We start from the raw sequence: 24,205 nt of genomic DNA on the forward strand, positions 1-24,205 counted from the left end.
GTAATACGGGACGTGGCCACAGCACAACCCGGGTCACCGCAGTCTATGAGACAGGGGAGGAAAGAGGGATGCTGAAGAATACAAATAAATCAATAATGCTGCTTTCAGTTTGTGCTGGCTTTTTAGTAACACGGGGAATAGAGAAGAAAAGATAACATTTAATGGTTGAAGTGCTCAAATCTCTTTTATGTGCAAAGTCTCTGTGGGAGGGTTTCCTCTGGTGTCCCTGCTCTGTGCGCAGACTTCGGTAGCTATAAAGCCGCACAAGGATGGCAGGAGGTGCAGTGCTCTGATTTACTGGCCTCCCTTTGCTTGGTGGAGGGATGAATGTCTCCCACAACCCACCTGCCTGCACCTCGCCCCCCGCGTGGCTCAGGGGCTGTCACACGCTAACAGGCAGCTTGCAGAGAGCTGTGTAGCGTGCACAGAGCAGGTGATGGACAAGCCAGGAGGGACTGGGTCCTGAAATGCCAAGCCCCAGGGAGCCGTGCTGCACGACGCGCCATGGCTTTGGAAATGGTCTTGCGCAGGCAGGTGTGAGGCTTTGCTCGCTCCCCAGGTTTGGGGAGGATTAGCTGTACTCTGTGACTCATGACGAGGCTGAATCCCTTTTGAAGGATTCCAGGCCAATGGTAATGAGGGCTGAGGTAAATCTTAATAACTAAACTTTTGCTGTCTCTCCACGGCCTGCACACATGGGGCAGCTGAAGGAAGTCTGTGTGAGTTAAAGGGTGCTGGAGATACGTTGTCTCTTGTTGTTTCCTCATCCCAGAACCCCTTTAATCTCTGCGGCGGACAGGAAGAGGGGCGAGGAGGTGGCAACTAGAAGATGGTGGCACATAGGTGTCCCTCCCAAAGTGGCTCGAGGGTCCGCGTTCCGGCCTCTTGCAGCACCAGTAGCAAGAAAAATAGTTTGTCCAGGAAAGGCTGGTCTGGTGGAGGCAGAGGCTTTTCCACGCAGTGCCCAGCAATCCTCCCTTCAGTCCCTCAGTGTTTTCTCCTGCTCATCTCTCTGCAGCGGTGCACGGTGAAGGGCCAGCATGGCCGTGCAGCGTGGAGAGAGGGCAGCCACCGCCGTGCGGGGCACCAGGAACCGCTCCAGAGGAGACAGATCAAATCACCAACATGCTGCAGGCCTTCAGATCCCCCTCCCCTTCCTGGAGGATTTGTGTGCGTGTTTATTTTGTCTGTTTTGCCAAAGATAAATATACTGATCTGAGGTCATCCTGACAAATTTTGCAGGAATGATGATTCTTCAAGCCTGCCATGCTATCCCATGTGCTCCAAATATCAATGGGATTGCACTAAATCAACCAAGACGGCTAAGGGCTGTTCCAGAAACATATTTAACTCTTCCCAGAGATGATCATTTATGTGAAGTGCTCTCCTGCTTTGAATACAAACCAACTGTACTCCAGCAGCGGAGAAGCGTTGTCATCAGACAGAGCAAACAAAGCTGGCAAATGCAGACTTAACCTTAACTCTGACCTTTTCTGTCCAGCGATACAGAAAGTTTACAAGGCCAACATTTGCACAATATTAGTGGTAGTTCAGATAATTGGTGAGAAGTGAAAGTTTAACACTCTAAGCATGGCTCTGCATGGCTTGGCATGAGTAATATCCAGGGCTAATTGTGGACACGTGGGCATGAATTTGCAGAGAAGCCCAGCTCTATGGAGGAAAGGATTCATGCTTCCACGTGGGGCTTGAATGAAGCTGGTTGAGATGGGAGAGGAATTTATTCTGTCTGCCTGTAGTGGAGAGAGTGATCTGGACCAAAATCAGCAGGTTAGTAAAGACAGGACAGAGTAGATCTTGGTAGGGTGTCAGGCCAGGCATTTTGGCAGAACCTTTATTTTCATTTTGCCGGTATCCAAAGATAAAGCATGTGCATGTGTTTCCTCTCAGATCATGAACTCGTACAGTTCACAATCAGTGTGGGCATTCAAACCACAGCCTCTGGGGAACTGATGACACTGTTCCGTGATTTTGTGACGTTTTTGTAAAACACTGCCTTGATGGAGATTGGTTTGTGCTTGGTTTCGGTTTTCCAGCATATTATACCTTGGCGTTTGAGCTGACAGACAAATGTGTCTCTGGCAGTTGGACACGTGTTATGGCACAGATTGAAACGTACCTTGCTGTGCTCAAGGAGAAGGATGTACTCAAGTCATGGGGATGCTGTGGGGAAGACTCCTGGTGACAGCCTGTTCTCAGGACCACGGCGAGGTTGGGGTTGCACATGGTGATGGACACAGCCCTCAGAGGGATTTCACAGCGGGTTTTTCTGTGGTGGACACCTGTGCCCATCCAGTGGCCTGGGCTCCTGGCTAGCCCGGTGTGGTCCTGTGTCACCTCCAAGGCACCTGCAGGCCCACGTGGGTTTAGAGATGATGTTCTCACCAGTGTAATGGGATTTTCAGCACAGTGCAGCTTCCCGGCTAACACACAAACTCATAGCACACCTGACCGGGAGAAGGTAAAACGCTCCCCTGCTCTGAAGCAGTGAGCACCACAGGCAGAGGTGACGCTGGCATGGCTGGGCCCCCCAGGACAGGACTGACCAGGGCTTCCCATGGCTGGGCTGAGCAGTGCCATTGTCAGCAGGGCTGCAGCTGGCTCAGCTCCATCTCTGCTCACATGGGGCCCCACACAGGCCATGGTGTCAGAGGATAGCATGGGTCTGGAGACACCATCTGACAGAGAAATCACTTGGTGGCATCTGGCTATCAGCAGAGCAGATGGGCCAAGAGCCATGGAGGGGCTCAGGACAGAGCCTGGCCAAGGTGTTCTTGCAAAACAGCAGCTCCAGAAAAGCAGACCCGATGATGCTCTGCAGGACTAGTGCTTCACCCTGCTGGTGGTGGCACCGGGAGGTTGGCTGGCTTGTCACCCAGCTCGGGGTGACTCCACATGCACCCAAGTACAGCCTGATGTCAGCCCATGGCTCCGCTGGGATGGAGCACCGCTGCTCCCAGCTGCCCTGCCCGTTTGGGTGTCTGGTTTTGAATACAGGCTCCTACCCCTGACACAGCTGAGAGAAACAGATACAGCCCCAAGAACGCCACGAGCAACATGAATGCACCCTGCCACCAAGGCAGCCCCGCTCCCGCCCCGCTGGGGCTCTGGGAGAGCGGAAGGATCCCACGTGCATCTCCCACGGGGCAGCTTCTTTCCTCCTGGCATGCTCACGCGAGAAAGCCTCAGATATCATCTGTAAAGACAGTCTCAAAGCAGGCAGCAATTCTGCCTTTCAAGGGAGGCTGGGTCCAAAACGGAGACATTTTCTGCCAGCCAGCGTGTAAGCAGGGGCGAGTCACCAGCTCCCTCTGGTACACACCATGGCCGTGGACAAACACGTGTTTCACATTTGCTCAGCTGCTGTTTGACATGCAACAAAGCTGCTGCTGTTGTAAACAGGAGTCCCTTCTCCCCACCACCCCATTCCCAGTTTGCTGCCAATTTCCTCCTGGCCCCGGCAGAGCAGTCTCCATCCTGTGCACCACTCCTAAAACCTCAGCTTGGGGCCATGAAGGGCAGGGATGAGCTGCTGGGGTCTCTGGGAGAGGGGACAGTGACTTGCTGCTGCTTTTTCAGTGGCAGTGCCGGCTTCATTTTTTTGTCAAACTGCTGACTCCTGTTGTGGTCATGCACTTGGGTCAAACTGGCCTACCGTGGTTCTTCTGGTGGTCCCCTCCGCTGTGCAGCCCAGGAGCACCGGCTGGTGCAGGGAAGCGGCACAAGGCACGGGGAGCAGCTGCCCACCCATCAGTTCTGGCTGCAGCGGCGATTTATTTCAGAGGAAGATGAGAGCAAAGCAATTGCGCTGGTTGTGAATGTGGTTCCTGACTAGAGTGAAGGTGCTGGCGCACCCCAGGCAGGGAGGAAAGCAGCAATTACTGGGATTTCACCTAAAACCACATAAAAGAACTGGGAAGAGCTGAAGCAGTAGGGACTCTGCCTCAGTCGCTCCCACTCCCAGAGGGTCTGTTGGAGATAAAGACAGATGCTGGGTCAGAACTCAAGAACCAAAAGTCAAGCTGCACCTGCAGCTCCAGCTGGGCAGCTCGTCTCAGCTGCGAGGCTGAGCTCAATGCTGAGAAAGTCTCGTGCAGCCTCAGAGTCTCAGTGAACCTGCTCTGGCCACTACAGAAGTGTTGGTGGGAAGGGACAGGCTCTGATCCAGCCTTCTCGGAGACAGACCGTTGCCAACACCAGGTGAGGTCAGCCATAGCTTTGCCTGCCTGCTGTAGTCCTGAACCTTGCGAGAAGGGCAGTTCTCCCACCTCCCCGGGCAATGTGTCCCAGTGCTGCTCAGCCCCCTGTGCTGTTAAAGCCAGTTCCCGAGGGAGAGGACAGTGCTATGGGCACTTTGGCAATGCCCCAGCAGGGCTGTCCCTCAGCTGATGGCAGCTGACCGTGCCAGCGCAGCTCGGTACCACAGGGTGACCAGTATCCATGACCGCTTCCTCCGGGGTCCTCAGAATGGTCTGGGTTGGAAAGGACCTTTAAAGGTCATCTAGATCTTCTCACCATCCTAGCCGGTGCAGACAGGAAACAAGGATGCTGGGGGTGTGGGAACAAGATCATCTCACCAGTGGTAGTCCAGCCATCACCCTTTGTAATGTTCCTCTGAAGTGTTAGCAAAGCTGTTTCCTTGAAAAATAAGAATATTCTAGAAAAAAATAATTCTCGTATGTGGTGGTGGGTGACAGCATCCTCAAAGTGAGTCACCGGCAGCGCTCAGAGCTCAGGCCTCCAGACACATAGCAAAGGAAGAGGACAGGAATGCAGCTGGGGCCAGACACAGCTTCAACAGATTTCAAGTCCCCTTCAAGAAGTACCTAAATGGTGGTTGCCTGGATGGTGCCAGGGGCAACTCCAGCCCTGTTTTTAAGCATTGTTGGTTGTAAGGGAAAGATGCAAGCCTTGAGCTGTCACCCACTGAGCTGAAAGCTGCAGCACTGACTCAGAGACTGCCAAAAGTAGTGGCTTCTTTACCTCTCCCTGGAGGGATGTTCAGTCTTGTTGTCTGACACAGCTACGTTTCTTCAGATGGTTTGCAACAGGATTTGGAAGTTCATAAAGATGATATCTGGGAGTCAAGGCATGCATCCTACTGCATGAGGAGGTCCAGATTTGGATGAACATTCAGTGGCTAAAATAACTGCTTCAGCTATTGAGCCTGGGCTGCTCCTGGAAGTGGCCAGCATTTGCAGGTGCCTGTCCTCACATTTGCTGTCAGCTTGCCCTGAACAGACAAGGCTGGATAAATTTTTTCTCTTTGGCTGTGCCTTGAGAATGGGTCAGGAAGTTTGTAAGCTCAGTGTGGCACGAGATGAACTACGTGTCTGGGAGAGGTTGCATGGTCTGACCACAGCCACTCACCCATGGAAGAGCTTAGGTCTCATGCTCAGAACAGCTTGTGTTACTTTGGGTCACAGCCTCTATGTCTGTCAGCATGAAAAACAATTTGGAGACCTTTTCTCCCTGCACAAGATTATCATCAAATAATATCAGGTCCCCTGTGTGATGGTCTATCAGCAGTGCTCGGTGCAGGAGCCAAAGGAGAGGTTGTTAGCTGGAGCACAGACCAGCTGCAGCAGGGTGGGCTCCCCTGGATTTTTCACTTTGCTGGAAGGCAGCAGGATCTGGGAAATCTGGGTTCCTGAGTGCTGTTCCTGCATCCAAGCAAAGGTAGAGCTATGACAGTGAGACCCACACATGTTTTCAGCACTTCTAACATCAAGACAGATGCGAGCCACACTGGAAATCATCACCACCTTCCAAGCTATGCTTCAAGGGAATTTGTAACAGCTCTTTTCTCTAAACAGGCCTGGCTGGCGATAACTGCACCATGAGCCTGTTATGAAATAAGCAGAAGAAGCAGAGAATGTGGGCTTTGACCGCACGGTCATCTGACTGATAGCAACCCCCTTGCTCATGTGGATGCAGTATCACTTGGCCTGGCTGTGTCGGAAGTCAGAATGAAACAGTGCAAATAATTTGGCAGACGTGGGAGCTGTGAAGGGAAGTGACGGAGCATACTCTCTTGGGGTATTTTACAGCTAGATGTGTCGGACCGCTGTGTCCTTGGAAGGGTGTTGTGTCTGACTCTAGAAGTCTTTGTTGTCTCTGATTCCTGTTTGATGATGAGATGTTGTGTGTAAATTACCTTAGTTTAAGGCAAGATGCTCTAATTCCCGGGACACTGGACCAGGACCTAGGAAAGCAGAGAACCATTCTTGGGTGAGCTACAAAGCTTCTTCACTCTTCGACAATCTCCAACCTCCCTTACCTCACCGTTCCATAAAGATACATCTCTTCCTTGAGGAAACTGCAAAGCTCTGCATAGTTCTTCAGTATTGTGACCAGTCACAGAGAAGGTTCTGCACAGAGAAACTGGGGTCCACCTCACTCTGTGTAAGATACAAACCACAAGCTGGTTACCATTAAACTATCTTTAGAGTCAAAGAGGCATTCCTAAAGCATGGACAGCCTAGTTTGATTTTGAGGTCCCCCAAGGGGGATGACACCTGCAAAGGGGATGCAGATAACTGGGTCCGATGTAGATACCTAGAGTGCAAGAGTCTAAATCCATGTCCGTGGGGCAATGGAGGGCTACAGACCTCCCTGGCAGCCAGGGACTTCCAGCCACCAGCTTCACTCTGGCAGAAGGGGAACTGGCATGCAGACTTCACCAGGTGTTGAAGGCTCCATTTTTCCCTCACAGCAAGAATCTATCTTTGGTGTCCTAAGAAGTGCTGGAATTTGGCAGGAGAGCATTGTCCCACATGAGGCCTTCACTAAACATTTGCTCTGAATGTGAGACATGTTTTGTACCGAGGACATGGCAAAGTCACAAGCAATGGCATCTCAGGAAGCCTTGTGCCCTGGGGACTCCTCTGGAAGGGATCATTATTCAGCTCCACCCCAGGTCCCAGGAAAGCTGCACTGTAGATGTGAGCTGTTGAAAGAGCTCAGCAGGTTGCTCCGAAGGATGCAAAAGCTGTTCTTCCCTCCCTTTCCCTTCCAATACCAGCTCTCTGGGGGCAGTTCAAGAGAGGTGGTCTGGGACTGTCCCGGTAGGCAGGGGATATGTGTGCAGTTCATTGTGACCGCCGAAAGATACATGTCCTTGTGGCAAGCTGTACCGAGTTTCCAGCAGGAAAATATGGAAGTGGGCCATGCAGAGGTCTGCAGCCTTGCACAAGGCTGGCTGCTAGTGCATGGTGGGCTGTTGTTACATGCTGTAAATATTGAGAAGTGCTGCTTTGTTAGATGCCCAGTCAGTGCTCTGGAGTTGAGGCCATGCCACTAAGCCACTTAGTGACCCTGAGCACTGGTTCATTCCCATCTGTCGGTGCAGTGTTTCCAAAAAGAGGGCATATGGGAGACTGCAGGTCCCTGGAGCAGTGGGTGTTCACAGAGAGATGGCACTAACCTCTGCTCACCACGTTATCTACAACCCCCTTGGCAGAGTAAGCATTTCTGCATCAAGTGCCAAGTCTTGCTGGGCTGGTAATGTGCTGTCAGGCCCTCAGAAGGGTGATGGAGTTGGAAAGGTCCACTCAACCCACAGTGCTGGGGCGAGGGAGGACCTCCCAGCTTCAGAGTTCAGAGCTGAGCAACTATTTGAGCTGAAGCCATGGTCACCTGAGGCTGTTATTCGAGGTGCCAGGCAGGGATCAGTCTGTCCCAGACATTAGGGTGCTGCCTGCACCAGAAGCAGTCCTGCCCTGCTCGTCCATCTGTAAAAGCGAGGACTGAGTTGGTGCAGGCTCCTCCTGGCAGTCCTCCTGGGCTTGGAGCACACTGCTGCACCAAGGCTGGTCCAGTGGCAGCAGCGGTCAGTGCCAGACCTCTGTGCCACACACAGACCCCCTGGCACGCTGTCCCTGAGAGATGTATTAGCACCTCAGTAAAACCCTGCAGATTTTCCTGACACTCTCTCTTTCTCTCACAGTCTTACAGCTACGGCTTCAGCAGAGAAGGACCCGTGAGCAGCTGGCAGACCAAGGCATCATGCCCCGTGAGTATCTCCTTCTGCCTTTTTCACCCACTCCCGTCGCAGAGCGGCTGTGTTCAGCTGGGGCACTGCTGGGGCTCCGTGTGGCACCGGCCGCCTGCTCAGACCCACTCAGCTCTGAGCAGATGCTACCAGGGGTGGCGTTGTGTCCTTCCCCAGGAGAAATATTATGGTACCTGGTGCTGTATGACAGTGTCTAGCATTTGCCACACAGGTTATAATGCCACTGCTCAAACTGAAGTCAGGAGAGAATCTTAGCTGACACCATCCAAACATTCATCTGTGTAGCTCTCTGTCCCGGAGGCCACTGTAGCAAGACAAGCATATCCAACTCCCAGCAGAGGATTCACAAAACTCTGGATGTAGGCAAGGGCAGAGAATCTCATGTCCTCCTGTAAAATCCAGGAACCTCTGTGGCAGGATCAGACCCATGGAACAAGGAAGAGAGGGCCAGGGGCTCTAGTCCAGGGAGGCAGCCCCTGGATGAGTGAGACGCATCCAGATCTGGACCCCACGGGGCAGAACTCTCAGTGTATCATAGAATCACAGAATGGTTCAGGCTGGAAGGGACCTTCAAGCCGATCCCATCCCACCCCCTGCCATGGGCAGGGACACCTCCCACTAGCCCAGGTTGCCCAAAGCCTCATCCAGCCTGGCCTTGAACCCCTCCAGGGATGGGGCATCCACAGCTTCTCTGGGCAACCTGGGCCACTGCCTCACCCCCTGCACAGGAAAACATTTCTTCCTCACATCTCATCTCAATCTCCCCTCTTTCAGCTTAAAACTGTTACCCCTTGTCCTATCACTACATGCCCTTGTTAAGAAGTCCCTCTTGAGTACACTTGAGGCCAGTGAAACCCTGCCTGCTGCAGGGTGATGAACCATGTCAGTGCTCTCTCCCCTCTCGGACCACATTCATCCTCGCTAAGCTGGCATTCCAGCCTGAAGGACAAGCTCCAAGCCAGCCATTATCACGTAATCATTGGGCCTCAAAAAGCCTAGAGCCCAAAAAGTAAGCGAATGAAAGTGATCCCCTTCTGCAGCTGCAGGTGCATCATGAAAGCTGTAGCACTACTGGAGAAATTATGTTGGGAGTTCAGCCCTGCTCGATGGATAACTCCATCCTGACCTAGCGCAGGCTCCATGTGCATGAATCTGTGATTCTCTGGGACCCAGGCAGAGGATTATCCTTTCTGTCTCATCAAGGGCACCTTGGGTTCACCGCTAAGATCACAACTTTCCAAACGCTGTGTCACTTTTGTCTCTTCTGGCTAACCTTGAAGGCTGTGATGCAGCTCTCGTCTAAACAGCAGAACAACAGCTCGCTAAGAGCATGACTGTAGCACTGTTTGCTGCACCCTGCCCATTCCTCTGCCCTTCTCATGCAGCTGCTTTCCTAAAGGATTGTGTCAAGGTAGCCAGCAACAGTCGCCTTCTCAGTACAGTATTGCCAGCATCAAGCATTAAGAAAACTTGAGCAGGATGACAAAAATCATGACTGTCAAAAAGATCACACAGTTTTAAGACTGATAAATGCAGGTTCTTTTCATTTTTCTTCTATCTATTTCTTTAAGCATTTGGATTTTATTCTGCCTGCCACCAAAGGGCAAGAATTTTAACCACAAGACTCCAGGAGCTGAAGCTTTAAGCAAAATATTGTGACATTTGTTATAGCATTGCAAGCACTGGCGATACAGTCAGTGGCCAAAAATATGTCTAACACCTCCTGAACTGCTAAGTCCACTCTGTAAAAGTGGGCGTGCTCAGACACAGTGCAGGACACCCACTGCACAGATACGGAGCAGTAGTGACAAACCAGGAGGTTTGTGTACCTGCCGCTGCCCTGCAGGGCCCAGTGCCTGGGACTGAGCTTTTACAAATGACACCTAACATTTAAAACCTTACACATTGCAGACCACATATTAGGCTCAATTTATTTGATGGCAACTGAAGGGTATTTTCTTGTTACTTACAGCTTCTTTACGCTTCCAACTTCTAGGCTGGCATTTTGCAATCTGGTTTCTGCCCAAGAAGGCCATTTTGGGAAGTTTGAGCCCAGTTCACTCATTGAAAGTAATAGAAGAAAAGGCACTTTTACCATTATAAAAACAAATGTGCAGAATGTAACTGATGAATTTGACCTCGGGAGGAAGTGTCAGATGTTAGCATTTAATACATGGGAGCACCAGCCAGCTTCCCCATGGCTTGGGCACGTGCAGTCATTCCTTATGAAAAACAAGTCTTTGTTTAACCGTATCTTCCCATGCTCTGTTGGCTCTGAGGACCAGCAGGTGAGGTGGGCTCTAGGACGTGCACCAGGACAGGATCTCAGTTCACATGCATTGCAGGAGGGCGAGAAATGAACCCATATGGCTGCAACCCACAGCGGTTGAGAATAGCCCTTCTGGAAAAAGAGAAGATGGGCATTGCTGGTCTCCATGGTGAGAGTCAGGTTTGGTCCCAGGCTTGGAGCATGCACTTGATCCCATATTGCACATCAGATTTTGCACAAGGATTGTTTTCAACACATTGCATATGTTTTCTGCTGATATAATCCCAGGACAGAGAAACTTTGTTTTTCTAACGGATCCATTTTATACGGAGACCAGAAAGAGAAATGGAAGGTCAGAGTAACAGAGGAGCATTGGAAAAAGCTTTGAGGGCTTGTAGAAACCCTTGTAGAAAGGGGTGTTGATGACTACAGGCAGAGCCCACTGAGCTGTTCAGCTGTGCAGCTATAGCACCATAAGTGTGAAACGTTGGAGGAAGTCCTAGGAAGCAGGCTGGGTTTTGGTATCTAAGAGAATAGCGCAGAGAAAAGTGTCATTGTTACCTGAGCATAGTGCAATAACATGAAAATCCTTACCAAAGCCCAGTCTGTGTTTGCTTTGGCTGGAAAAGATTCATGCCATTGCATACCTGAGCTCTGTTCACACTCCCTTGGATGTTCCTCTAAGAAATGTGAAACATTCAGCTGGCCTCATCACGGGAGAAGGCAGGAAACTGCCTAAAGGAGGATGCTCTGGAGCAAAAGGCAGTAGCATTGCACAAGACTTCACGTTCAAAGCTGGACTCTGATTGTCAGATGTTTTCAGATTGTGAATTGAACAAGTGTCTAGCAAAACAATCAATGCTACTGAAAAAGGCTCTACAAATAAAGACAGGTGCAGACTGGTAGGCAGGGGCAACCTGGGGGTCCCTTCAGTCCCATGACTCTGTGTATGAAAGATCCTCTGAAAGCAAGGGGAGGTCCAGGTTCGCTGAGACACGGCCGCGCTCCTGGTGCATAGGAGTGCAGGTGAGAGCAGAACCTGCCCCATTCTTCAGGTTCACTGAGTAGGAAGTTTACAGTTCATGCAACAACACATGCAGTTTTATTTTCCTAGTGAAACGGGTATAGATCCAGCAAAAGCATTTCAGATCAAGAGCATGTGGGGTCAGTTGCAGAAAGGCAGGATGTTGGGCTGAGCATGGATGAACCCTTCCTCTAGACCTGCACAGATGCCTGCCCCGGGCCCCAGCCAGATCCTGCTCACTAACCCAAAAGGAGGGGGAGGCAGCTTGCAGGATCAAGGATTCCCCCTGCTGTGAAGGGCTGCACAAACAGCTGTGCTTGAAATAAAGACTCTCTTGCTGTACGCAGGCACCACCTCATCCTCTAACTCAAACCGCAGAGGCAATAGTCCCAAGATTATCAACACCAAGCACAGCAGCTCTGCCCTCTTGCCTCCAGACCTTCAGCTGTTTGGAGCTGACATGTCATGCCCTGACAAGTTGTCTGAATAACCAGTGCTAGCTGTGTCTTTATTTGTTTTGCAGACTAATACAAGCTGCAGCATCCACATAATTCCTCCAAAAATCTTGGTAAACGACTAAATTCTGCAACATTTTCCTGTTGAATAGCACGGCGTTTGGTCAGTGCCCATAGCACACTCCCCATGTCAGTACCTCTCAGCGAGCAGGGCTGTAAAAGTCATCTCTCTTGCTAACTTCATTTTCACATGTGCACCACTTTATTTTGCTTCTGATTAAACCAGCTGTCACGAGTCCTCATGGCTGCTCACTGGAGCATGGCACAGTAACACTAGCTTGTTTGTGTGTCCGTTTTCCAAATGTTAGGAGCAGGAAAAAAATGTTTTACTGGGATTCACTGGAAGTTGGGGGGTTGCCCTGGGTGTTGCCTACCAAAAGCCAATTCAGAGGCCCCCAAATGTTTCCCGCTTCCCCCAGTTTTCTCTTTATCCTCCTCCAGACTGATGGAGGATAACATGTCCTGTGTGAAAATAATTTCTGTCCTTATTGGATCCCATTCAGAAGATGGAAAGGGTTTCCCGAACCAAAATTCCCGTTGCCAAACAAAGAGTTGTAGCAGATAGTTTTTGTGAGTCAGGACACCTTCCCCTTCCCTGTCCCAACGGGAACCATTATTTTTGCTTGCTTACACAGCCAGAAAATAATTTTTTGCAGGATTTGAGAAACATTAACCCCTTCACTATGCAAATTCTACTCCAATTTCTACTAAAACAGAGTAAACAAAGAAACATGCAAGATCCCCCATGACTCCAGTACAGACTGCTTCATTGGACTGGTGTTCACTGGTCCAAGAGCCAGGGGTTATTGGCTGTCCTTCGGGGGCCCCTGTGGGTTAATCCTGCTTGGTGTCAGGAGATGCTGAGAGCAGGATCTGCCACCTGGTCTGTGGCCAGGCAGCTGCTCAGGGAGGCCCCACGTCACACAGATGCTTCTGGGCAGGGGACAGGACAAAAGTCCAGTGAGAGGGAGCCTAAAGGAGCTGGAGGCGCAGTCAGCCATGGAAGAGGGACAAAGGACCACAGCTCCGGGGTCTGGCCTTGAAACACCCTTGCTGGAGGCTGTGCCCACATAGCCCAAAGAGGCTCAAGGCAGGTCTTGGTTTTCCTGCTGGCCTCAAGCTCAGCCACGTGCAGGTTTTGCTTGCAGGTGAGGTCTTCCCAGGTGTTGCTCTTCCCAGCTCTGTCTTCTGGGGCTGTGGTGCCTTCCACACCCTGCGGGGAGAAGCCGCACCTGCTCTGAGGTGTCCCACGGAGCACTACCATTCAAAGCCTGCACACCCCCTGCCCATGTGCCTCCTGCACTCCTCATGCTCTTCATCCCCCCGTTCTCTTGCCATGGACTGGCTGAGAGCACGGAATTTCACAGAGCTTTCCTGAGTTATTTTTAGTCAGCGCAATAAAGAGAACAGCTAGTTTGTGTTGCTATTTTTATAGCACTCATTAAAATGCTATTGCTGAATATCCTGGTGGCTGCTTGCTTCCGCTCCTGTGCTGACTGCTCCTCTCTCTTTCCTGTTGCAGCACTGAAAAGCCCATCTGCATTCCATGAACAACGAAAAAGTCTGGAGCGAGCCAAGGTAACTCCTGCAGCCATCCCAATGAGGGTACACGTGGGCTCGCTTTGCATGCATTGTGGGTTTGAAAGCACCTTCCACTGTTGTCCCCTCCTCTGGCACCCTCCATCCAGGTCCTGTGGCCAAGGATAAGAGTCAGGGCCTCTCCCCTGCTTCCAGACGTAGTGGGGCCAAGCCCCAGATGCTCTGGAGCACCCCTCTCAAGCAGGGGAGGTTTAAAAGGGCAGAGGAGCCGTCTGCACCCTGAGCTATGGGGTTTCACAACAGCCCCTGGGTTTGACAAGAGGCTGTGTCCAGGATGTAGCTCAGCATGGTGCTGGCAGTCCTTCCAGTAAATGTCCAACTGGCTGAAATGCTGTTTTCCTCTCTGGGCCAGGTCCACAGCCCACTCCTCGCTGTGCTGGCTGCCCTTCACCCCTGCTCAGATCAGTGGGGTTAGAGCAGGGCCAGCAGCAAACAGGAGCCTCACTATTTAGCAAGTGTGCAGGAAGAATGCAGATGCCATTTGTCACCTGAAGGGAGTCCCCAGGGAGCTCACACTTGTCATCAGATGAGAGCCTGGCTTTTAGCTCAGCAGTGCAGCTTGGCCGTTGCGACACACAAAGTCCCAGGGACTAAGTGGGCCAGGCTCCCACCAGCCCCATTATCTAACTGCACTCAGGCTTCCCTAAATATTGCTGAAGGCAGAGATAAGATAAGTAGCCATTTCCAGAACACATCAAGACTCTGTGATGCGATCACTTTTTGGGAAATTGCACTGGTTTTCCAAGCACCCGCCATCCAGCCTTGACCAAGCTGGAGGGATGTCCATGGAAAGTTGTGCAGGTTTTGCTTGAACACAAGAGTTTGTTCCATTAATCTGCAAGTCGTGCCTGCAGTCACATGGAAAAGGACCTTTGTAAGGAGGAATGATTGTGAAATATGGAGAAGTGCTCTTCTGAACTTAAACACACTCCAAATCACTTGCCCCGAGTCTCCTGTGGTAATAAACGGCTAGCACAAGAAACATAATATGACTCTGAAAAATTAGTATGCTTACAAAATTTCAAGCAATCCAAAGTATCCTTGAAGTGTCATATATTTTACAGTTTAAGTATACATTTGTGTCTCTTTGTCTTTCTCTTCAAAGGCTTTCACTGGCTAGTTGCCTGGGGAAAAGGGAAGGATGGTCTAGTCTATCCCAAACTGCATGTATTTTTAGAGTACGTTAACGGAGACACTAATAAGCATAGCCCATAACAAACATACACTCCTTTGCAAGGATGCCCTACTTAGAGCTGTGACAGCGAAGGAGCAGCGGCTGTTTCTGGATAATTAGTCAATGGCATTTGTTGTTTAGCTGATGTCCGTCCAAACCGATGTTCTGCAAACAGAAAGCAGATAACAATAACCACTTTCATGTGTTTTGAGAGCTCTTCTGCTTCAGCTGACACTTAAAAAAAAAAAAAAAAAAGCATCTGAGGTCTTTCTCCACCATTTGCACCCCAGTGGCACAAATGCAGCTTATAAACAGCAAAGGTCAAAAGCAACTGAAATCGCAGCAGAAAGTCAGGCTGACACAGTGTGGATGCTGGGTTCAACATGAACAAGGCCACACGTGTAGGACAGCAATTCAAGCTCAGTCCAAGTCAGGACCTGGTCTGAGGGTTAGCTGGAAATGCATTATGTGAATTTAACTGCACTCAGGTGCAGACACCAGCTTGCTCTGACCTGGCGCAAGAACCAGGCAAACCTACACATGGTCCAAACAAGGGATTGTGTTGGGGAAAATAAGGTGGGGAAAAAATATGGAGGGAAGGGTAAGAAATTATAAAGTAAAATTCAGTAAATAAAATGTCTATTATTTGTTTAAACATATCACTGGCTATGTTAGAGGCTGGCATCAGGCCAGTGCAGCAGACTTTGAAGTCAATGCCCTGTAACAGATTGCTGGACTGGAGGACAGAGCGGGCTGACTTCCCCGGGGCAGCCTGGCTCAGCAGGGCTCTAACACTCCCAGCAGCCCAGCAAGTGCGGCAGGGAGGGACTGTGGCGGACAGCTATCGTGCCTCTGCCCCAGAGCAGAACAGCCCTTTCTGGGTCTTTCCTGACAGATGTGTGACCACCAACAACCATCCCACCCCCCAGCAACCTGCTCCAGAGCTCTCCAACCTGTGCAGTTAGCACGTGTCCCCTGAGTCCCAGCCCAAGTTTTTCTGTTGCAGTTTGAGCCCGTTACTTTTTTTCCTACATGCATGCACATTCAGAACTATTTTTCTCTTGTAGCACTTTTAACAAGTATTTTGCATCCTTTTTCCCTATTTCACCTCTGGACTGACCAAGATCCCCTCCATTCAACCTCTCCTCGTTGATCCCATCTCTGGCTCAGTAATGATTTCCATACTGTCCTCCAGACCCTTCCCTTGGACCCCTTCAGATGCTGGGCACAGAATGGGGCCTTGCTGTTCCTAGGGTCCCCCTGACATTCTTCACTGTGTCTCTTAGAAAGCTGCCTGCTGGTCTGGGGGCTGTGGTTCTGCTGCTGATCACTAACTAGATTCTCCAGAGCCTTTTATATTTTTTTCTCTACTTATGCAGTAACTAATTTCTGCCTAAGGGCACTGTCCAGTGACCACTATAGAAGCATCTCCGATGGATGAAGTCTTCATCCACCCCTGTGCTTAATCAGCTGACTTAGCTGCGGCTAAATGTCCTTCTTTAAATTGTATCTGATGTATTTCAGATCATTTTTTCAATTACTCCAAATCATGTTGCGTTGTCATCTGTTAGCCTTGAATGGATCAGAGCTAAGGTGTATGTCTTCTATCATCCGAGGCATTAATGACTATATTGACTAGAAGGAAAAATTGCTGTGTAACATGATTTGATGTATTCTGCTGTTTAGATTGTGATCCATTCCTAATTCCTCTGGTGACCCACAGCTATGCTCCTTTTTTACGTTAGTCTTATCCAGACCAAATTTCTCTGGCTTGCATATGAGAAAGCCATGTGAGATAATGTCAAAACATGCTTAAAGTCAAGCTACATGACATTCATGGTTTATTCCTGTAACAGAAATCTGTCATCTCTCCATAGAAGGGAATCAGGTTGGTATGATATGGTTTGTTCTTGATGAATCCATCCTGGCTGTTACTCAACTCCTTGCTATCTTCAAAATCCACTTATATAGATTGTTTGATTACTTGGTCCAATATCTTAGTGACTGGTTTATAATTTCCTGGTTTCTTCTCCCCATCTCTTTTACGGCAAGAAATTATGCTCCCCCTTGCCCAGTTTCCTGGAGACCACGGCTAGGTGCTAATACTCTAGCTTTATGTATCTCAAGCTGTTCGGGAACATTTAACTCATTTGAGTATTCTCTAACCTGTTCTCCAATCTAATAACAGAAGCTTCTTTTCTGTTGTTGCCGAAGGTTCTTGGCTTAGTCCTCTGATTGATAAATAGCCATTTATCTTTTTAGTGAAGATGGTTTAAAAGGTCATTAAATCCTGTAGCCATCTCAGCAGCATCCACAACTATTTCTCCTGTTTATGGAACACAGACAGCACTTTCCATTGCCTTCTCCTAGCTACAGAAGTGCTTATAAAATCTTTTTCTCATGGTTCTGTACACTTTGTACTGTGCGTTCAGTTTTGCTCCAGCTGCCTCTGCTATTCTTTTATATTTATTCTTAAGAGTTTAACCTCTTTGCACTATGTACATTTTTTGTACTATTTCTTCTTGCATCTCAACTTAGCAAACAGCTAATAATTTGTCCAAGCCATGCTCTAGCTTTCCTTCACCAGGGGATAAGCTTATACTTGTATTCTTGAGGTCAACTGCCCTCAACACTAACTTTCTTGGCGCTAATGGAAGGTGTTATTGTACCTCTGCATGCCTTCCTGTTCCTAAAGCCATGAGGAAGTTGGTACAAGGCTCCAGGACCATGCTCATCACAAGCTCTGCTGCAGTGATCTGCAAGGCAGATTTTCCCAACCCCACGTCATAACTGGGGTGAGGAAGCACAGAGCACAGGACCTGCAGGACTGCAGGAAGGCTGAGCCTCATGGCTAGCCCGGGTAGTGAGTCTGGGTATCTTCATGACTTGCTCAACCTTTTATCTCACCCCAGAGTGCCAGGCTTCCCACAGAAGTCATTGCTAAGAGTATGCTCTGGAGCTGTCTTGGTGCAGCTCTCAAGGGTGACATACTCACGTATGTACTCTCAAAGGTCTCTCCTAAGCTAGGAGCAGACCCACCACTCCCAGTAATAGGTCTCATCCTTTCCATAAGCTCTTGTAACAGTACAGGCATCAGAAACCCAAGGGAAATTGGGAACAGCACAGCTTAGGAGCGAGGATAGTGAACAGTCAGCAGCTCCAGCAAATTGTTCCGTTTCTGAAGAACTTCATCCCAAGAACAAGCCAGTGTCTGAGTGGAAAAAAAAAAAAAAAAAAAAAAGAAATTTAGGAGGTCACTTAACCCACCTTGTAATAAATCCAAAAGAACCATGGGATGGCACAGGGGCAGACACTCTCTGTACCTTATTGCTGCTCTAGCCAGGTAACACTCTGCATTTGTGTTCTGCAGACTGAAGATTATCTCAAGCACAAGATCAGAAGCAGGCCTGAGCGATCAGACCTGGTCAATATGCACATTTTACAAGGTAAGGCTGCCTGAACTTCTCCCACATAATCCTTGTGTCTCCTGCCTTGTGTCTCACAACTCTCCTGCCCCACTTGGGTTCCCTTCAGGACTCTCATCTAGATTAACTTTTCCCCAGCTGCTCACAAGAGGCAGAATCAAATGGTACACATGTTGTACGGACTTCAGCCCAGACCTGGTCTTCAGGAGGCAGGACACATATTTATTCCCTGACAGAAGCAGACCCAAGGTCATCTACTCTTTGTCCCAACGCTGGAAGGGACCAGTATAAGATGCTCTAGAGGACAGCTGTGAGAGGACTCTGTTAGACAGAAGTGCTGAGGTCTGATCCTCATGAAAAGCATAGCTGGGGCATTTGGTGCCCAGGGCACTGAAATCCCTGTAGCAGGTGGTTGCGACACCCTCCCAAAGCTGGACACCTTTTGTTTTGCCTAAATTCTGGATATGTTATGTGACAACTCATAGCGATGCAGTCAATGACGGAAGCACAGCCCATGAAAAGGGTGAGCCCTGCTATCAGCCTGTGAGCCACCACAGCTCTCCCCTCTCCCATCCTGCTGTCCCCTCCCAGGCAGAGAGCTGGCACAGCTCCACTGCATCCCATCACAGACAAAGAACACTGCGGTGTCCCTCGTTATCTCCAGAGATAACGAGCTCCTTAGAGACAGGGAGGATGTGCAGCCTCTCTCCTCAAGTCCTATCGGTCCCCTGGAGGAAGCAGATCACTCTCTGGCAGCTGTAAATGCTGGCCGCTGCTCTCAGCAAGGATGAAGTCCGTATTTCTTTTTCCTCTGGCATGCAGAAGGGCTGAGCCAGGGGCCCATGCTGGATTAGTGCTACTGACTCACTTTTCCCTTGGGTCTCCATCCCTAAAATGAGCCAGCACTATTGCCCGTTTTACAGGTGGAAAGTGTCTTTCCTTTAGGTTAAATAATAGAAATGATACGGACTGCAGCTGGGGCCTGGGGTCTGTAAGCCAGATGTGGAGGCAGCTGCAGTCCCTAGGCATGGACAGGGCCAGCAAGACACAGCTGGAGAGGTGGAGCAGACTGCCTGCCTGGCACTGAGCAAGGTGGCTGTGCTGCCCAACACACACCTCCCAGCCAGAGCCCCATGCACACCTCTGCCCGTCATGCTCTGTGTTTCAGGAAGGTGTGCCCTGGCGTATCACAGACTGACATTCCCATTTGATTCATAACAGGACCTAGAGATCATTGAAATTGGCCAGCTGAGACACCTTCTATCATCTAAAAACCTTCCAGGCACACTTTCTGTTACTGTTCACCTCAGAGAACTCACGTGTGTTCACCGTCCTATATAGTCTGAGGCCAGCAGTGACCCTAGACCAGCTCTCCTGACCTCCTGCAGAGCATTCTTCCCCGGTCTCAAGCCCTGTAGCTTGTGTTACCTTCAGCATCTCTTCTAGAAGAATGTCCAGTCTTTGCAGACAGCACAACCTAGATGCAGCCCTTCTTACTTTAGACCTTTGACAGCATAGACATGGTCTAGTTTAGGATCCTGTTCCTTCACTACTCATGTCTGTGCCACCAGAGGAGCTAAATCACCTTTGTTTGGGGAATCACCACTTTCGATTGCAATTGGTCACTCTTCTGTCACCACTCAATAGTTGGGAACGTCTCATCTGAGTTCGGTAAGGCTGTGGCTTCCAGATCCAGCTGCCTTTGTTATGCTCCTCTCCACCAGCTTGTTTTTCCCCTGAAGGCCTGGAGCACTGTGGTCATGCCACTTCCAAACATCCAATCCCAAAGACTCAGCTTTTGATCTTCCAGTGTAAGGCTTTTACTCCAGTTGTCAAACGCTGTTAATGGTTCTTTTCTCCAGCTGTTCCCCAGAAGTAGGGGACACAAGGGCCAATGGGGTCCTGGCAGGCAGGAGCTGGAGTCTTCTTTGGCCCTCGTGTTAGTCACAGTTTGTTAATGACGGTTCCATTGCAGATCATCCCTGGGCCTTGGAGAGGATGCTTCAGCTGCAGGATGGGTTTGCAAGCCTAGGCTAGTAAACAGAGGCTCCTACCTGGGAATGGAGAAGCTGGACCTAAGGCTCAGAGGAGGACCCATGTCTCAAACCCTACCAACCCCACCTGATCCAGCATCTGGCCTCCCAGCCTCAGAGCAGCTCGTGCTGTGCACTGAGCCATGCTTGGGTTTTGGCCGCAGCCCAGGAAGGCTGTGCTGAAGGGGGAGTACATTCTTGCTGAGCACTGTGCTTATAGATGTCCCAGGTCCTGAACTGATGCCTTCCATTTGGCCTTTTAGACTCAGCTGCAGAGGGGTCCATTCAGTCTACTCAAATGAAGCTGAAAAGAGCCCGACTGGCAGATGATCTCAATGAAAAGATTGCTCTCAGGCCGGGTCCTTTGGAGCTGGTGGAGAAGAATATTATTCCTGTCGACTCAGCTGTGAAAGAGGCCATAAAAGGTAGTGGAAGTGAACGTGCGTGTTGTGTTGTGTGCATGGCACGGGGCAGGGGCTGGCGAGTTACAAGGAAGTACCACAGCGACTGCAGGAAGTGCCCGGCCTGGAGTTAAAAGCTGCATTTATTGCTCCATTTTTATTATTTTCACAGTAAGCAGCCCAGTCCAGCACAGCCTGTGGTTTCTTATCCAGGCCTATGAAAAGAGAGCTCTTAGAGCAATGACCACAGAAACATAGACAATTCTTCAGCCGTGTCTGCTCAGAAAGCCCCAAGGCTTTGGAGCATAAATGATACAGCTGGAGATGGGAGATTCCTCCCTCCCTTGCATGGGAGAGGACACGGGTGCACACATGTGTTTGTGAGGCCAGCCTGGATTCTCCCACTTGTGCCCTGACAGGCTTTTCCATCCCAGTAGGTAGAGGCGAAGTGGCCCCAGTTCAGACAGGCTCCTTTTTTCCACTGATGCTAGTGGCACACAAGGCCCAACAGAGCAGGCTGCTGCACGGCTGGGAAAGGGAAATCATCCCTGGGGTGCCAGACTGATGGGGAACACGAGGAGCAACCTGCACCTCAAAGCAGGGTACACTCCTACCGACCAGCACCCAGAGCTTGTCTTATGCCTCAACTTGGTTTTCCTCCATCACTTTCCCCCGGCTGGAGGAGGGTGGCAGAATCCTCCACAATCATGTCCCGTGTGCTGCTGCAGGGAGGCTGCTGCAGGAGTCGACACGAAGCAAAAAGGTGACTCGGATTTTGACTCAGGCTCCAGTGCCAGGACAGGGAGGTCCAAAAGAAGAGAAATGAGCAGGAAAGGCAGCAGGGTCCTGCAGCCTGTATTTTGGGAGCCTGGGGCCATCTCTGCATGTCCAGATTGGCCCTTGGGTCTCAAGTGAGGCACTGAGAAATGCTCTGCCCCCGGGAACTCCTGTTGTTCCTGGTTCCTCCATTCATGGGATAATTTCCATTGGCATAATCCCATGTTAAGTGCCTGTTCTGGGGCTCAGAGCAAGCTGGGGGCAGTGGCAGGGCTCTGGAAGAGGAGGGGTCTTTGAACGACAGGAGTGAATCTGAAAATGGGAACTGAAGAAGGAAGCACTTTGACTTTCGTTTCATCTCAGAAACCAGCGTAAATGTCATGAAATATTCCAGGCTCAGATACTGCTCTGCCGTGCCCTGCAATTGTTCCTGCTCTTGATTTTTCCACTGTGAAGTGCACACAGCGTTCATCCAGCGGCTTCTCCAGGCTGGTCCTTGAGCTGCTCCATTTCCAGCATTTCACAGCTCTTGCCTTTGAAGGTGAAATGTTCCAGGACTCTGCCTGAAGAGGAATTTTTACGGAGAGTTCAAGTAAAATCTCCCCAGCCACTTATCGAAGAAGAGAAGAGTGGAAAAAAAAGTTTAAAAAAATCCCCCCTTTATAAACATTCAAGGCAGTTTAAGCATGACTTTATCCACTGAAGCTGAGGCTTGGAGGCTTGGCAAGTGTGTTTGAAGTTTGAACAGAGTTTCTCTCCAGCTACCTTGTCAGGAGCTTATGGTAAACAGAGACTTATGGAACAAAATTGTTAAAACCAAAAAGTCTAGCTTAAAGTGATTCGGTCAGTTTTAAATTTCTCCCTTTCACAATGCCCTTCTATCACCATTGCTGGGGAAAAGCATGTGTCCTGAAGCCAGTTTTATCCCATTTAGGGTGAAACGCACAGCACATTAGGGTCAAACATGAAATTACTTGGTGCTGTTGGGTGCCACAAGAAGGAGGTGGTGCAATAGCACCAGGAACACAATCCGAGCCCCCAGGTTTCCGCAGAAGAAAGCCCCAGGCTGAAGGATCTTCAAACTGATTTTTGGAGTCAGAGACGCTTTGTGGTACTCACAGTTTGGGGCAAAGGGCTGAGCAGAGAGCAGAGATGAGCACTGGCACTTCTGAACGTTAAGCCTTTTGTTTTTGCAATACCAGAAAGATGACAGGGTTTAAAATCATTTTACTTTAACCTTGGAATCTCAACTGTTTATACAGCGGAAAGTTCAGCTGACGTGTTCCTCTAATCACCTCCGGCAGGGTGAGCAGAAAGTGCCAGACCCCAACCGAAAGCCCTAACATCCCAGTGACAGGAGGCCGCCAGTGCCCTACATAGCTGAGCAGTGATATAAGAACCTTTTTTTACCAGGTCCTTGTCATCACTTTGTCCAATACGCTTGAGAGGACAATACCCAGTGCATTAGAAACAGCCCCGAGCAAACACCATTCTGCCTGAGATTACAGCAGACATGAGATCGTGAAACAATACGGTCAGCCCCGGGTTGGGTGAGAGGGGGACAGATAAGGGCAGCATTCCCCCCCCGACACAGGCCCCCGGTATCAAGCAGCAGGATGCAGCACATTCCTGTTGTGCTCTGGGCTGCCACTGTGTCCTGAAGGTCCCTTGGGTTCCCAGCTTTGGCATCATTTCTCAATGCATGTTTATGAAATGCCAGCCCAGCGGGAGTGTTGCAGATCCACCAGTCCCCCTTGTTTGGTGTCATTTTTCCCAAGAGAGGATGCCCACACTTGTCCACAAGCACGGGGAGCAGCTCCCACCCAGCCCAGGCAGCAGACCATGCAGCATTGCAATTCCTCAGGGAAGACCCAGTTTGGGCGCTGGCTCTGACGGAGAGGGGACAGGCCCTATTTCCAGGGACATATGAGGAGCCTTGTGCCCTGGAAAGTGGGGACAAAAGGCTCTCCACAGGACGCAGTTGCTCTCATATCCCCACCCCATGCAGTGGCTGGGCAGCAGCTCAGGGCGGGGAGCCAGGGCTCCTGCATCCTCACCCAGCCTGGCACCACAAGCCGGAGTGAGCAGAGATAACCCTTATCTCCCAGATAGGGGCAGGGGTCAGAGCAGACAGTGTGTGTCACTGAGAAGGCACACATTGCTAGATGGGCAGCAGGGACAGGTGGAACCTTGTCCCCAGGCCCCTCCTATTTCCCCATTTGTCACCTCGCTATCGGCGTGCCAAGCTGCCTGACAAGTGCCAGATGCAAGCACGAGGAGATTACAAGCATGGCTGTGCTGCTCCTTCCTCTACCCCACCTGCAGCCCTCCCGAGGCTCACATGAGACATTTTATTTTTCAGCATTTTATTTTTCAGCATTTTATTTATCAGCAAAAGCCGGGGGTCAAGAGCTCTTGCTCATCTGACTAGCAGATAGTGTGCTGGGAGCTTTGCAGGGGGGAGAAGCGATGTCTGGAGCAGGCAGGTGGCAATGGCGGTGGTTTGAAGCATGTCGAGCTGGCGAAGTGTGTAGACAGAAACAGGAGCTGGAAGTCTCTGTTCAGCTACAGCCGGGTCCGCGCTTGTTGTCTCTTGTGCCAGGAACAGACAGGTCACCCTCTGGGTGGATTTCAACCTCAGTTCTTCTGCTGAGATCAGGGTTCCATGCGTGGTGTGGGCTTGGGGCCGGGATGCTCAGCTGGTGGGCAGGTGACTCTAACACCCCTTTGCCCATCTCAGCCCAGCGGTGGGGCAGGATGGCAGAACTGCTCCTGCACCAGCCCCACCTACCTGAAAAAACTCTCCTGCCCCTGGGGGCCCAGCTCTCCAGTCCCTGTGCCGAGTAACATAGAACCACAGAATGGTTCAGGCTGGAAGGGACCTTCAAGCTCATCCAGTCCCACCCCCTGCCATGGGCAGGGAACCCTCCCACTAGCCCAGGGTGCCCCAAGCCTC

General features: G+C 50.4%; 1 protein-coding gene across 1 annotated transcript; it reads left to right on the forward strand.

Annotated features, from left to right (window-relative positions):
- Nucleotides 1–7,966: 7,966 nt before the first annotated feature.
- Nucleotides 7,967–20,496, forward strand: LOC104461838 (MKL/myocardin-like protein 2; the record flags this gene model as incomplete). Its single annotated transcript, XM_010073567.1, has 4 exons — nt 7,967–8,032; nt 13,363–13,418; nt 17,984–18,059; nt 20,335–20,496. Coding segments are annotated over 4 exons (360 nt in total), but the record flags the coding sequence as incomplete, so codon positions are not given.
- Between the last annotated feature and the right edge of the window lie 3,709 nt (nt 20,497–24,205).

This window comes from Pterocles gutturalis, unplaced genomic scaffold, assembly GCF_000699245.1.
Source record: "Pterocles gutturalis isolate BGI_N339 unplaced genomic scaffold, ASM69924v1 scaffold24572, whole genome shotgun sequence".
NCBI lineage: Eukaryota > Metazoa > Chordata > Aves > Pterocliformes > Pteroclidae > Pterocles > Pterocles gutturalis.